The 13279-nt window shown below is 47.8% G+C and overlaps 1 protein-coding gene across 1 annotated transcript in view; it reads left to right on the top strand.

The window, feature by feature from the left end:
* The first annotated feature begins 2430 nt into the window (after positions 1 to 2430).
* The window catches only part of TMC3 (transmembrane channel like 3), a 54473-nt gene continuing 43624 nt past the window's right edge, over positions 2431 to 13279 (top strand). Inside the window, exons 1-3 of the mRNA XM_004708196.1 lie at positions 2431 to 2510; positions 4111 to 4257; positions 9161 to 9236. Coding sequence (XP_004708253.1) covers positions 2431 to 2510; positions 4111 to 4257; positions 9161 to 9236 — 303 coding nt within the window. The remainder of the gene's footprint in view (positions 2511 to 4110; positions 4258 to 9160; positions 9237 to 13279) is intronic.

The raw sequence follows: 13279 nt of genomic DNA, 5'->3' as shown, positions 1-13279 counted from the left end.
TTCTTGAGACCGAGATCTTGAACATGCTCTTCCATCTTGAACATGCTCTTCCAAGGTCAAGTCCTCCTAAGAGTGTCTCTCTCTGCTGCTTCACAGATGGTTCATCCTTACAGTGAGGAGAGGGGAAAGAGATGGTTAGAAAGCTGAGCAATCCCCTCTATTAGTTTTACACACACCCTGTTTCATAGTCCTACCCAATCGTGTGGTGGGAGCTACAGAGACTTGGGGAGAAGAGCCAGGTTTTAAATTTTCACTCCATCACAGAATTAAAGAGCAAATGTTGCCAAGTGTTAGCAGTCAACAGGTCTGGTGTATGAGTATTCTGCCAACTTTTCTTCTTTCAAAATAGAAGAAAGTTAGAAAAAACATTAAAAATATAGATACAAGTCATCCTCAAGTTACAGCATACTCAAAGTACAATGCAGCACACACTTACGATGGTCCATTTATTGTTTGTTTTGTGTATAAACCTTATCACTAGTTATATCCCCTCTATACAATCTTGCATTGAGTCATTTGTTGATGTCATCATACCGATAAATTTATATGGGCTATTTTCAACCTCCAAAAAAAATAAAGATTATGTTTATAAAAACACTGATTATGAAGAGGCAGTCATCCTGGAAAAAACAACAACTAAGTATTCAACTTCCAGCAGAACTGACTTAGGGTAGAAGTGACTTACAGCAGAGGCGTTGAAAGAGAATGAAACACGGTCTTCGGTCAAAAAAAGGCCACCACTGTTCCTCTCCCTGGGGTCTGCTTGTGAACATGGGCCAAGTCCACATGGGCTCTCCATGCCTCCTTCTTGAGAGGTAAAGGTGGGGGCCAAAGAAGAGCCCTGCCTTCCTAGTCCCTACGTGTTAGGAGAGCTTCCACCCTGGTACTGTACTACCACTCTCTCTGCTTCAGATTCAGAGCCATTCTCCAAGACAGGGTAGAACTGCCCCTGTGGGTTTCAGAGACTGTAACTCGCTGCAGGAGCAGAAAGCCTCATCGTTTTTTTGCTGGTTTCCGAATGCTGGCCTTGCTCTAGCAGCCTAGCCCAGAACCACTCCACCACCGGGCTACTCCAATAGGTCTCCAAAGCTAGTTGCCCTGTAATCAATTCTAACTCCACATAGAGAAGAGCCAGGCTCCGCAGAGCTTTCAAAGGCTGCTCTTAGAGGAGTCGATTGGGAAGCCATTCTTCCAAGGCACACCTGAGTGGACTTAAGCCCCCGCTCTCTGGGTAAGGAGCCCAAATATGCTAACCTCTTGTATCACCTAGGAAACTCCCAGAAGATACAGGAGCAGATTCAGACTCATAATCAGCCGAGCTAGTTTCTGAAACTGTAATCTTTGTAGGAATACACAGCTTCCTCCCAAGGACCCATGGTGGGTTGGCCGATGCCCTGTGGTTAGCAGCCTACAATTACCTCACAACGGTACCCCAATCAGAGCAACTCACTGCTATCGAGTCCATTCTGACTCATTGACCCGGAGGTAGTTTATTGTGGCAACCTGGCCGATAAACACAGGTGGGGTTAATTGAAGGGCGGAGAGGTAAGTGGCTCGCTGAGCCTCGCCTTTCTAGTTCTCAGGTCTCTTGCTTTCTGATGGTCGGACCAGGGCGCAGCTGCCTTAGCCAGTTGCCTGCTTCAGCTGGCCAGACTCACGTCCTGCAAGACATCCCTGAGGAGAAGCCACATGGACCTCCCCCGATGCAGCCCTGGGTGCTGGAGCACCCGTGTGGAGACCCCTGCCAGTGCTGAGATGCTTACACATTCACTGACTCGGCTTTCCTCCTGCAGCCGGTGTCATAGTGTGTGTTTTGTGAGATGGAGGAGGACTTTGTGGATAGGTGTCAGACATATGGGTTAAAGTTGGACATGTGGGCTTGGGCAGCACTGGGTTGGGATGTTTTCTTGATGTGCACTTACTCTTTCTATAAAGCTCTCTCTTATACATATGAGTTTCTGTGGATTTGTTTCTCTAAAGTACCCAGACTAACACAGGCCCTATAGGCTGAGGTCGAACTACCCCTGTGAGTTCAGGAGACTGTAACTCTTTACAGGAGTAGAAAGCTCCGGGTTTCTCCCAGGGACCAGGGATCCTTAGCACATGTGGAACACTGCAAATCACAGAGCTCTGGTTGGGCACAAGGGGTTACTGATAGGATTATTCGGGTAATACCAAGTAACCCGTAGACCCCGCCCTCGGGCTGTCCGAAGCCAACCAATGCCATGGCCACTTTCCCATTGCATATGCATGACCGGCTCCCTGGCTTCATCCCTGCTGGGGGCACCAGCTGCCTGCGGAGCCTGAGCACAGCCCTGGTCCTGAGAGCTGGCGGAGAGAGGGGCTCTGCCGCTCCAGTGCAGACGCCTCTGTCAGAACCAAACTCTGCCTGCCGACTTCCAGCTGAGCACAGGCAGCAGGTGGGCTCTCATGAAACCCTCAAAGGCATCCCAGCGCTACAGAAGCATCCGGAGAAATGCCAACCTCTACCAGGAGTCTCTCTTCCTCAGGTGAGCCGGCGCCATCTAGGTGCTGGGCACCTGGGTCGTGCGGAGTTCTGAGCATAGGTTCTCCTCCAACTGAACTGCTGCCTCTTGTTCAAGCAGGGTGGCACACTCAGCAGTGGGCAGAGGGAGGTGGCTCTGACTGCTGCTGCTTCACAAGGATGAGGAATCAGGTCCCGGGAGCTGCACTCCGACCTGGCTTTATTGCTGGCTGAACGGCGGGAATCTTTTCCCTGTTTTCCCTCCAGTGACTCCGTCAGCAGAGTCTAGAGAGAGCAGACAATCTATTTGTCAGAATAAAGAAGGTGCCAGTTGGAGAAGGCATCCGGCTGATTAGAAGGGTGTGGGTGCTCTAAGGCTTTGCTCAATGTTCATAAAAGTGTCTTGGAACCTTGTTCATCTAAAGAAAATTCCCCTCTGATTAAGTCAACACAATTAGAATTAGAGAATAATCAACCCCCCTGCTGTCGAGCTGACTTGGACACGCAGCCCCCCTGAAGGGTGGTGTAGAACTGCCGCCTCGGGTTTCTGTGGCTGTAAACCTCCGTAGCTGTCCCCAGCCTCCTCTCTGTCCCACAGAGCAGCTGGTGGATTCAAACTGCTGATCTAAGGGTTAGCAGCCTAATGCTTGACAAATGACGCCACCAGGGTTCTCGAGAATAACCAAGGCAACAGTTTCTTACTTCTAAGGTACGTGGTGGATCTAATCACCACCACAGAATATCACCCCCACCCCCCATCCTAAAGAGCTGCCTTAGGATGAGCATATTAACTTCTGTTGAGAACAGATCACCTCGGCAGCAGATATTTCCTGACATGTCTTGTCCATGTACATTGGGTTGACTGGTTTCTTCTTCATTGGGGTGTGCCTGGTTTTGCCCCAAGTTTCACATGAAGCAAATGTTCGTCTCAAGTTTTGAATGAAGCCAGGTGAGAAGGGTCCCTTTGCGAAAGCAAAGGGTGGTCTTTACATTACCTTCAGCACCAGGTTGGGGGCGGGAGGGGAATAAGGCAAGGCCTGCTTCTAAAAGCAGCTGGTTTTATTTAAGTGAAACCCGTGAACAATCTTGTTTTGCCATGAAAGATGCCACCAGCTAGTCGGGAATTATACGTAAGTGTGCCCTCTTCTCTCCTTTTGTGACATCGGCTGGTAATATCATGCATCCTGAGTAGCCGTTCTCATCGGCTAATCCACTGAGCCAATAACTACTTACGGTCCAGTCTATTCCTACTCGCATGACAGAGTAGAACGGTGCTCCCTCGGGCTTCCCGTTGGTGATTTGTCAGAAGTCTGTGGCCAGGCCTTTCTTCTGAGTGCCTCTGGGTGAATAGGATCCTCCAAACCTTTGGTCAGCAGCTGAGGATGTTAATAGTTTGCTCCATGCAAGGACTGATGGAAGCAATAGAGTCCATTCAGGGTGTTTTAACAGGGCTGTCAATAGGTGAGCTACCTCTATGATCTCTGAACGTCGCCCCTCTTCCCCACACGCACTTCATCCACAGGCTTTGCACTCTGGGACATGGAGATGCTAAACTTCCCTAGGAAGATCTTGGAGCAATCCACTAATCGGACCCCCCCCCCCCCACCAATGCCCAACCCTTGCAGCAACTTGGATGACAGCTTCAATGCTGACGAAGCAGGAGACAGCCACGATCCGGAACAGATCTTCCAGAATATACAGTTCCAGAAGGACCTCATGGCAAACATCCGCTGCAGACCCTGGCCCATGGGACAGAAGTTGAGAGCACTGAGGTGAGGCATTGCCAGCACCCACTGAGTATTGCAATGATCATTTCCACCGAACCGCACGTGTGAGCAGGGCAGCTCCATCACTCGGCCTGACCTTGAGAGTCCCAGGTATGTCAAAGGGGTCCAGCTGGCTTCCCAGGCTCAAAGATCGCAAAGGTAGTTGATTATGCGCTGTGTGTGTGTGTGTGTGTGTCTGTCTTTGTCTGCAATGAGAGTCTATGTTTTTGTAGAGTGTTTGGCTTTCAAACTCAGTTGTAATTTTCAGAGTTTTAACATCATCCCTAGCATAGAGAGAGAGTGGCGTTGCAAAGGGGGAACCGATTACAAGGATCTACATGTGACCGCCTCCCTGGGGGACGAACAACAGAAAAGTGGGTGAAGGGAGACGTCGGACAGGGAAAGATATGACAAAATACCAATTTATAAATTATCAAGGGCTCATGAGGGAGGGGGGAGCAGGGAGGGAGGGGGAAAACAAGGATCTGATGCCAAGGCCTTAAGTGGAGAGCAAATGTTTTGAGAATGATGCGGGCAATGAATGTACAAATGTGCTTTACACAATTGATGTATGTATGGATTGTGATAAGAGTTGTATGAGCCCCTAATAAAATGATTAAAAAATAAATAAATAATTTTTTTTAAAAAAGAAATGAACACAATAACTAAACTCACAGGGAAGAGGCAGTCAACCAAAATGAAAGGAGACACTCGTTTGAGCTGCTTGACTAGCACCTCCCTCAGGTGCAGGGGTGGGGGGTGGCGTGGGGGGGACAAGGAACCCTGGTGGTTATTGTTAGCCTGCTAACCCCAGGGCCAGCAGTTCAAAACCACCAGCTACTCCGAGGAAGAAGGATGCGACATTCTACTGCCGTCAAGAGTTAATAGTCTCAGAAAACCCACCGTGGGCAGTTCTACCCTGTCCTCCAGCTCACTACAAGCTGGAATCGACCCCATGGCACTGAGTATGGGTTTTAGTTGGAGCAGGGAAAGGACTGTGTGGGCGGCTTGATGATTACCTTACTGAGGATCACAGCAGAGAGCTGTCTAGATCACAGTAATGCTAAAGATTTGATGGCCAAGTGTCTAGATTCAAATACTCACTAGCCCAAGACCGGGCTCTTATTTCATCTACACACCAGTTTCCTTCTCTTTCAAATGGGACACTCAACTCCTGCAGCAGTGCCCTGCGCCCCCAAATGGGTTCTGATAAACCCTGGGAGCTGAGTAGCATCGAGATTCACCTATTCATAATTACAGAAAATTCCTGATGGCCCTCAGACCTACTGAATCGGAAACTATGGCACAACGTTCCAGAAGTGTGTGCTTTCTTAGCAAGTGCAGGGCAAGTTCTTTGGCATGGACGAGTTTGTCTGTGGTCAGAACGAGAACCACCGTTGTACCTAATTTGCTCTTTGAAGCCCCTGTGTAGATGCTGAGCAGACGTCCCCTGCATTCCGTTCCCGTCAAACCCTGCCTAGATCTCCATCCAGTCTTGGCTTTTAACTCCGACCAGGCAGACAGCACGTCATCCCTTGAGGGACCTGGGCAAATGGCTAAGTTCATCCTTATTTTCGCTCGCAAAAGTTTCCAGTCAATGCTTCTTTGCCGGCCTTTTATTTTTGCTTCTCGGTGCTCGTTGTTTCTATTTCTTTGAGTAAGGAAGGGATCACCTTCATGTTTCAGATGAGAGGGCTGGTCCTCCGAGATGCTGATGTTCAGTGGCTGCTCCAAGGGCACACATGGCTTCTGAGAGCCAGGATTGAGTCTGAAACCTTCTATTGAAGACGCCACGTCCAGGGTTCAAGCTGGTCTACTGAAACACAGGGACTTTGCCAAAGTAATCATTTGAGCAATGAAATGAAACAAGTCTAAAAATACAAGAAAGAAATGTACATTCTATCAGAATTTGTTAAATTCATGCAGAAACTGTGATGATTCGTGGTTATCCAAGCAGTCGGAGTTAAGCCTTTTTACCCTGAGGAAGGAGCGCAGAAGTGGATGACTCTTCTGCCAGGGGCCTGCTGACCCGACAAAGAAGAGCCTTCCACCTTGTTCTTAGGCCGTGTCTCTCAGCCCGAGCACTGAGATGGCTGCCACAGACAACTTGCCAGGCCAGCGCGGCTCTCGCTCAGAGCCCCCATTTGTCATGCCCTCGTCACGCACACCTCCTCTCCTTCACTTTGAAGAGCCACTGGAGCAGCACGTTAGTCCTAGAACCTATCGATGGGCATCCGAGTGGAAGGGTCATACAGCATGAGCCCTTATCCTGTGGGAATCAAGCTAGCATTGCCAGACAGGGGTCCCAGGAGAGAGGCAGAGCCCTGAGTCTGGAGCAGCAGTCAGCTGCTGAGAGGCTACAGCAGGTGCTTCTCCTTGAGGGGCAAACATTGGTCAGTGCAGGCAGAGGCACCATCAGTCGGTGACCGAGCCGAGGCTCTCTGCACCCGGCATGCTACCTCAGCAGCGCATCAGGCCCTTACCCTAATACTGACCACACCCAATCATCAGTCTTAGTGGCCCCTGTGTCTTCATGCTTCTTTGCTCCCTGCTAGGTCCTGAGCGCTTCCTAGGCAGAATCTCGGTATCGCACGGTGTTGTGGGTGTTTTTAGTTGTTGTCCAGCCCACTCTGACTCACAGAGAGCCCTCTGTACAACAGAAGGACATACCGCTCGCTCCTGCACCTTTCTCGCAACTGTTCTTACGGTGGAGCCCATTGCTGCAGCCACCGTGTTGAGCCATCTGGTCAAGGGTCTTCCTCTGTTTAGCTGTCCCTCCACTTTACCAGGCCTGCTGTCTCTCTGCAGGGACTGGTCTCTCCTGACAACCAGTCCAAAGTACATGAGACGAGGCCCCATCATCCTTGGCTCTAAGGGGCACTCTGGCTGGACTTCTTCTGAGATAAGTTCTTTTGTTCTTTTGGCAGTGCCTGGTCCGGTCCCCTCAATGTCCTTCACCAACACTCGTCCACACGCACGGGTTTTCTTCCAGTCTTCCTTCTCAATGGCCAACTCTCACACGCATATGAGGTGATGGGAAATACCATGGCTTGGGTCAGGCACACCTGAGTCCTCAAAGTAACTCCCTTGCTTTTTAACACTTTGAGGCAAGCTTGTCATTTGATCTCTTGATTGCTCTTGGCTCCAAATGAGATGAAGTCCTTGACGACTTCACCCTTTTCTGCATTTATCGTAATGTCACTTACTGGCTCGGTTGTGATACTTTGGTCTTAGTTGTAGTCCCTACTGAAGGCTGCCATCCTTGATTTTCATCTGCAAGTGCTTCAAGCCCTCCCCAGTTTCAGCAAGCAAGGTCATGTCATCTACATACCACAGGTTGTTAAATAAGCCTTCCTCCAATCCTGATGCCCACATTCTTCTCCTATAATCCGGTTTCTCCAATGATTTGCTCAGCATACAGATTGAGTAAGTATGGTGAGAGGATACAGTCCTGATGCACGCCTTTCCTGATCTTAAACCACACAGTGTTCCTTCGTTCCGTTCACTCAGCACCTCTGGAATCATATGCAGGTTCCGTAAACGCACAACCAAATGGTCTTGATTTCCCATTTTTCTCAAGGCTGTTCATAGTTTGTTATGATCCACACAATCTAATGCCTTTGAATTGTCAGTGAAAGACAAGTAAACATCTTTCTGGTATTCCCTACTTTCAGCCACTGTGCTTGACCCAAGAAGATAAGTATACCCCAAAAAGCAAAAACAACAACAACAAAATCACAGAAATAAGTTATTATGTGGCTCTGATCAGCTCCTAGCTTTTTAAATTTGGAATCTGCATCTTTGTGGATGGGGTGGTGGCCATGGAAAGGGGTTGAACTTCAACCCTCCATCCTGCCTGTATTTTTGGTTCTGGCCAGAACAAAGTCAGTGCATTGGCTGGGCTATTGAGGAGGGCAGAGAATCCCCAAACCCAGCTCTCTGGTTAGATTATGCTTGGACGATACCACTCTGCTTATAGAAAAAGGAGCCTGCTTGTTCTTTGTATTCCCCAAGAAAGTATTGCTAGAAATATTGCGAGGAGGTTATTTAAGAAACACATAGGACACTTCCAAGCAAAGGAAAGTGTCAGACTGACCCATTGACTAATTTCAGAGAACTAAGTTCGTAACACTGTGCTTCACCCAGCAGAGGGTGGCCAATCTCTGGACAAGGAAAGTCCATGCGTTGGATCACTGCCTCATGTGGTGCAAAGTGGTAGCATATATCCCTAAGAGTCTTTGAGTTAATCTGTCCGTGGGACTAACATTTGTTTTCTAGTCTTGCTATCCGTGCAGGTGAACATCGAACCATCTGGGTCAATGCAGTCTGGCGATTGTCCAGGAGTCACCTCTTAGGGTAGAAGTCCAGGTCAGCTCAGCAAAGTGGCCCTTTAGAGTACTGGTCATTTGGGCAGAATCAAACCACCCGTGGCTTTGTAGAGTCAACCTCCTTGTTCCCATGAACCAGACGCCGTCTTCTTCTTGAAGCCCATTCTGCAAAACGACCTCTGACCTTCTTCAGAGAACTGCCGGCAGGGGAAGGGTGCTGACACGAACCATGGAGGCGCGGCATTAGCAGGGGATGCCGAGAAGTCGAAAACAAAGAAGCCCCAGCTAACAGACTCAGAGCAGGGCTGGAGGAAGTTCAGTGATAACGGACTTGGGTATCTGTTCATCGCTTGGTATTAATCAGCCCACTTAAATCTTAAAGGAAATCTTTTCAAAGAAGTGTTTCCTTTACCAAAAGTCAGAAGATACATATTTGCTAACTCCACCCTCTTACCTACAAAGCATCTTGTCTGACCTTGTTCGGTTCCCTCTGCTTGTTGTATGTATTTCCACATATCTTTTGCAGAGATTGGAAGTGTATTCAACTCACGTTCACAGTCGTTTTCTTTTTCTTCTCCCAGACGAGCGAAGGAGATAGTGCTGAAATTTGAAGGGAGACTGACCAGGACCCGCGGTTACCAGGCAGCAGGCGCAGAGGTAAGGCGCATGCCTGGTGGTCTCCAGGGCAGGAAATGGCACTTGTCCTGGCACTTACCATGGTACTAGAGTCATCAGCGATGGAGCGGTGCTATGGGCGGCTGTCTATCCGGTCTGTACCATGGATTGCGGCCCAAGATGCTGCTGTCTACCAACAGTGTGGCCTCGGGCAAGTGTAATTTAGCAGGAGGTAAAAAGAGTTTCTTCTCTTGGGGGAATATATAGCAATTTGATTGAGCTAATTCCACCATACATATAGGTTCCATTTATTCTATCTCTTGTAGCGAGCTATTGGTAGACATCTATCAGTGTCCATTCTGTAAGACAAGAACAAGGCTGGAGCTCTGGCTCCTTTCTTCCATCCAATCAGTTGCTAAATGCCAGGCTTTAGCAGGCACTGCAGTTCTCCGTTTTTAAAGACCTTGTGATAATTTTATAAGTGGTCTGAGGATTTAAAAATCACTTCTTTGCCACGTGGATTTTGATTTTCATTACTCTTCTGTCCTCCAGATAGGGGGAAAGAATAGTTGCATTAGATAGCTGCTCCCAAGGCTTAGGGCTCCAATTGTTGCTCACCAGAGGAGGAGGTAGAACCTTGTCTATGCCCATTGACCTTGGGGTCTCCCGAGACTACAGTCCTGGTCCCACAGGCCTAGAAACTCCTTCTCTGGGATGTTTGATAAAGTCTAAACATTTTCAAAGCTGTGCCCCTGTGTGCTTGAACACATTCACTCACACCTTTGCGTCAAAGATCAACACACACACACACACACACACACACACACTGTAATATTCATATGCATGTGTGAGTATATCCCTACTCTCCCTCCCACACCGGCTCAGCCTGCATGTCTAGGCAAGCATTCACCCACAGATCACCACTGTTGCAGGATTGTGTACATAGCGGTGTTTGTCTGTTGCCCTCGACCCTTACAAAGCTCCCAGTGTCTTCCCCTGCCTCCATCATCTTTTCCTATCTTCCCTCCTATTGCATATTGCCTTTTCCATCACCCAAGTTAACATGTGTCCCCTCTAGCATTTGATTTCCCCACTCTCTCTCCCTCCTACTCCCGGTAACCAGCAGAGGCTATATGAACTACTCCCCAATATAGTAGTTCAGTCTTCAGGTAAACGCACACTTTTCACATCAGAGCAGCGTACAAGCATTTCAGCCTGCTTCCTTTTACTTTTTACTTAGCCCACAACCCAAGGGTTTGGCCATGTTGCTCTAAAATTGTTGTATTCATCATTTTTAATAACCATATAACTTTCTACCTGAGAAATGTATTCTAATTTAATTAGCTACTCACCTACTGAAGATGGACAATTAAATTGCTTCCAATGTTTCAGTCTTATTAATAGCACTGTAAAGTCTTGCATACTTCTTATCTATTCTAGACTCTTTGCTTAGGATCATTGTCAGTTCTGTGATCATTGTGAAAAGGGTCTTTTGTTGTTGTTTTGTGACTCTTGATAAATATTAACCAATTATTTCTCAAAAGTCATTGTAATATATATTGCCAAGTATCCCAGAAATAACCGTGGTTCATGCTACTGCTGTCCCTCCCCCTCAGTGTAGTGAGGCCACTGTCCTCCTCCCACACCAACAGAGTGGGCACTGTGAACAAGCCAATGGCCAGTAGTCACCATCCCTCATTTCATGAAGTGGAATTGGGTTGACAGGAAGGCCTCCTTCTGCAATATGACCCCATCAGTGGAAACTAGCATGCATCTGGACCAGTGAGACCAGGTGCTAGGGTTGTCCTCTAGGGACAAGAAGTTTCTCTTTTCACAAAACAGTGCCGTACATCATCCTGTGAGATCATCTAGTACAATGGAAACCAGAATGAATGGTACCCCAGAGATAGATTTTAGGGTCATCTTATTTTCTTGGGATCCTTAGAGGTAAGATAAATGCAATTACAACTAAAATTAATAAACTTCAACTACAGAGAGGTACAGTCGAGAGAATTAGGAAGAGTTGTTATCCAAAACACCTTGAGCAAGTTGAAATCAAAGAGTTTCGAGGACAGCTGCCTAACTATGATCCGTTGGTAGGTAAACAAGGTAAAGAAGACCAACATTGAGAAGGAGAGGGTAAGGAGTGTATTTACTGAACGACATGCAAGCGAAAAACAAGTTGTAGAAGTCAGAGGAGCTTGCACAGGGAAAAGAAGGAGCAGAAAATGTGTCTTCTGAAAGATAAGTTAGGGACACAGAGATGAAAACTACAGATGAGAAATGATTGCAGGCTTTCGATAACACTTCAGCAATTAGAGCCCTGAACACGAAAATCAGAGAGAGGCTGGAAGCTAACGCAGCACCCGCTCCGATGCAGAAGGTTTGCAGCATGAAAAACGTGATGACGTAGAGACCATGGGGATCACGGGATTGCAGAAGACAAGAGCCTGGAACAGCCCGTGTAAGAGAGAGCACAGTTAGGTAGGCATGTTACCGAAGATCGTCGGAGAGACAGTAATGGTTCCAAAAGGAAAAAATGGAGTTTAATGAAGAAATTAGAACCTTATGACAGTGTCTGCAATCTGATAGGGCCACAGCAAGGGCTGATAAATGAGTTATACCTAACTGCATGAGCTTCCAAAAAGGAAAAGTAACTTAGACCACTTGACATGGATTTAGAGCAGCGGTTCTCAACCTGGGGGTCGCGACCCTTTGGAGGTCGAATGAACCTTTCTCAGGGGTTGCCTGGTTCATAACAGCAAAATTGCAGTTTATGAATTAGCAATGAAAATAATGTTATGGTTGGGGGTCACCACCACATGAAGGACTGTATTACAGGGTCGCAGCATTAGGAAGGTTGAAAACCACTGACTTAGAGGAACACCATGAAGAAATGAATTAGAAATACCAGGAGCTTAAAAGGGGATGGGGTGGAGGTAAAAAACATGGATATTTCTCTTGGGACTTTGAAGAGACTATGCCAGAGGAAGTGGAAAGGAAGGCAGAAAGAGAAGCCCAGAAGGCAGAATCCTTGCATTTGGGAGCATCGCAGTGGACTAGAAATCCCAGGAAATGATGTCTGTGATCATCAGCCGGGCTGAAGGTGAGCCCGGTGGCCCTCCGCCTACATCAGCTGAAACTCAGAAATCACAAGTACAGGTGAGAGTTGGACTTCAGGGAGTCCGCATGTACAGTCAGTCGGAGCTACACAAGGTAGGATGGTAGAGTCACAACGTTCTCTTAAAAAGTGAAAACAGGCAACTGGCCGCTGTGCTGCCAGCTTTGAAACTGTCAGGAGAAGACAAGGAAAGTCGACGCCACCCATTGAGAACAGGGTCGTCCACTCGTAGGAATGCTTGTGCCGGAGAACAGACGTCAGCATAGATCACGGGACACTGACGTGCAGTGGTGAGAAGAGGAGAGCATCTCAGCAGGCAGCTGGAGTGGGTGGGGCAATGCCATAAGCAAAACAGCTGTGTGGGCAAAGAAGTCACAGACTCCAAGACTCCAGAGGGTGGTGACCGGCCAGTTAGGAAGAATGTGACCGAGAAGAAGGCCCGGGACAACGGAGCCATGGTGGGTGCTGCGCACACCACTGGGAGAAACTGAGTCTACACCAACTCTATGTCCCTCTGTCCTATCTTCTGGCTGCTAAACTTTGTGCAAGCTGATTTATGAAACAGAAACTTCACCTCAAAAAGTCCTACTTGAAATTGTGGAATGCTATCATTGTTGTGGCCCCTTTGAAGAAGGGTTCACCCGTTAGGAGGTGTTTTGCAGAGGAAACATTCTGCTTTAATGCTGTAGTCCAGGGGTCCTCAAACGTTTTAAACGGGGGCAGTTCACTGTCCTCAGACCTGTGGGAGGGCCGGACTGTAGTTTAAAAAAAAACTATGAACAAATTCTTATGCACAGTGCACATATCTTATTTTGAAGTAAAAACAAAAGGTGCAACAACACCCGGTGGTTCCTCTAAGTCAGTGGTTCTCAACCTTCCTAATGCTGCGACCCTGTAATACAGTCCTTCATGTGGTGGTGACCCCCAACCATAACATTATTTTCATTGCTAATTCATAAACTGC

This window comes from Echinops telfairi, unplaced genomic scaffold (assembly GCF_000313985.2).
Source record: "Echinops telfairi isolate 266 unplaced genomic scaffold, ASM31398v2 ScPeMD7_7;HRSCAF=31, whole genome shotgun sequence".
NCBI lineage: Eukaryota > Metazoa > Chordata > Mammalia > Afrosoricida > Tenrecidae > Echinops > Echinops telfairi.
Note: the sequence above shows the minus strand (reverse complement) of the source record. Positions and strands in the feature narration are given on the sequence as shown.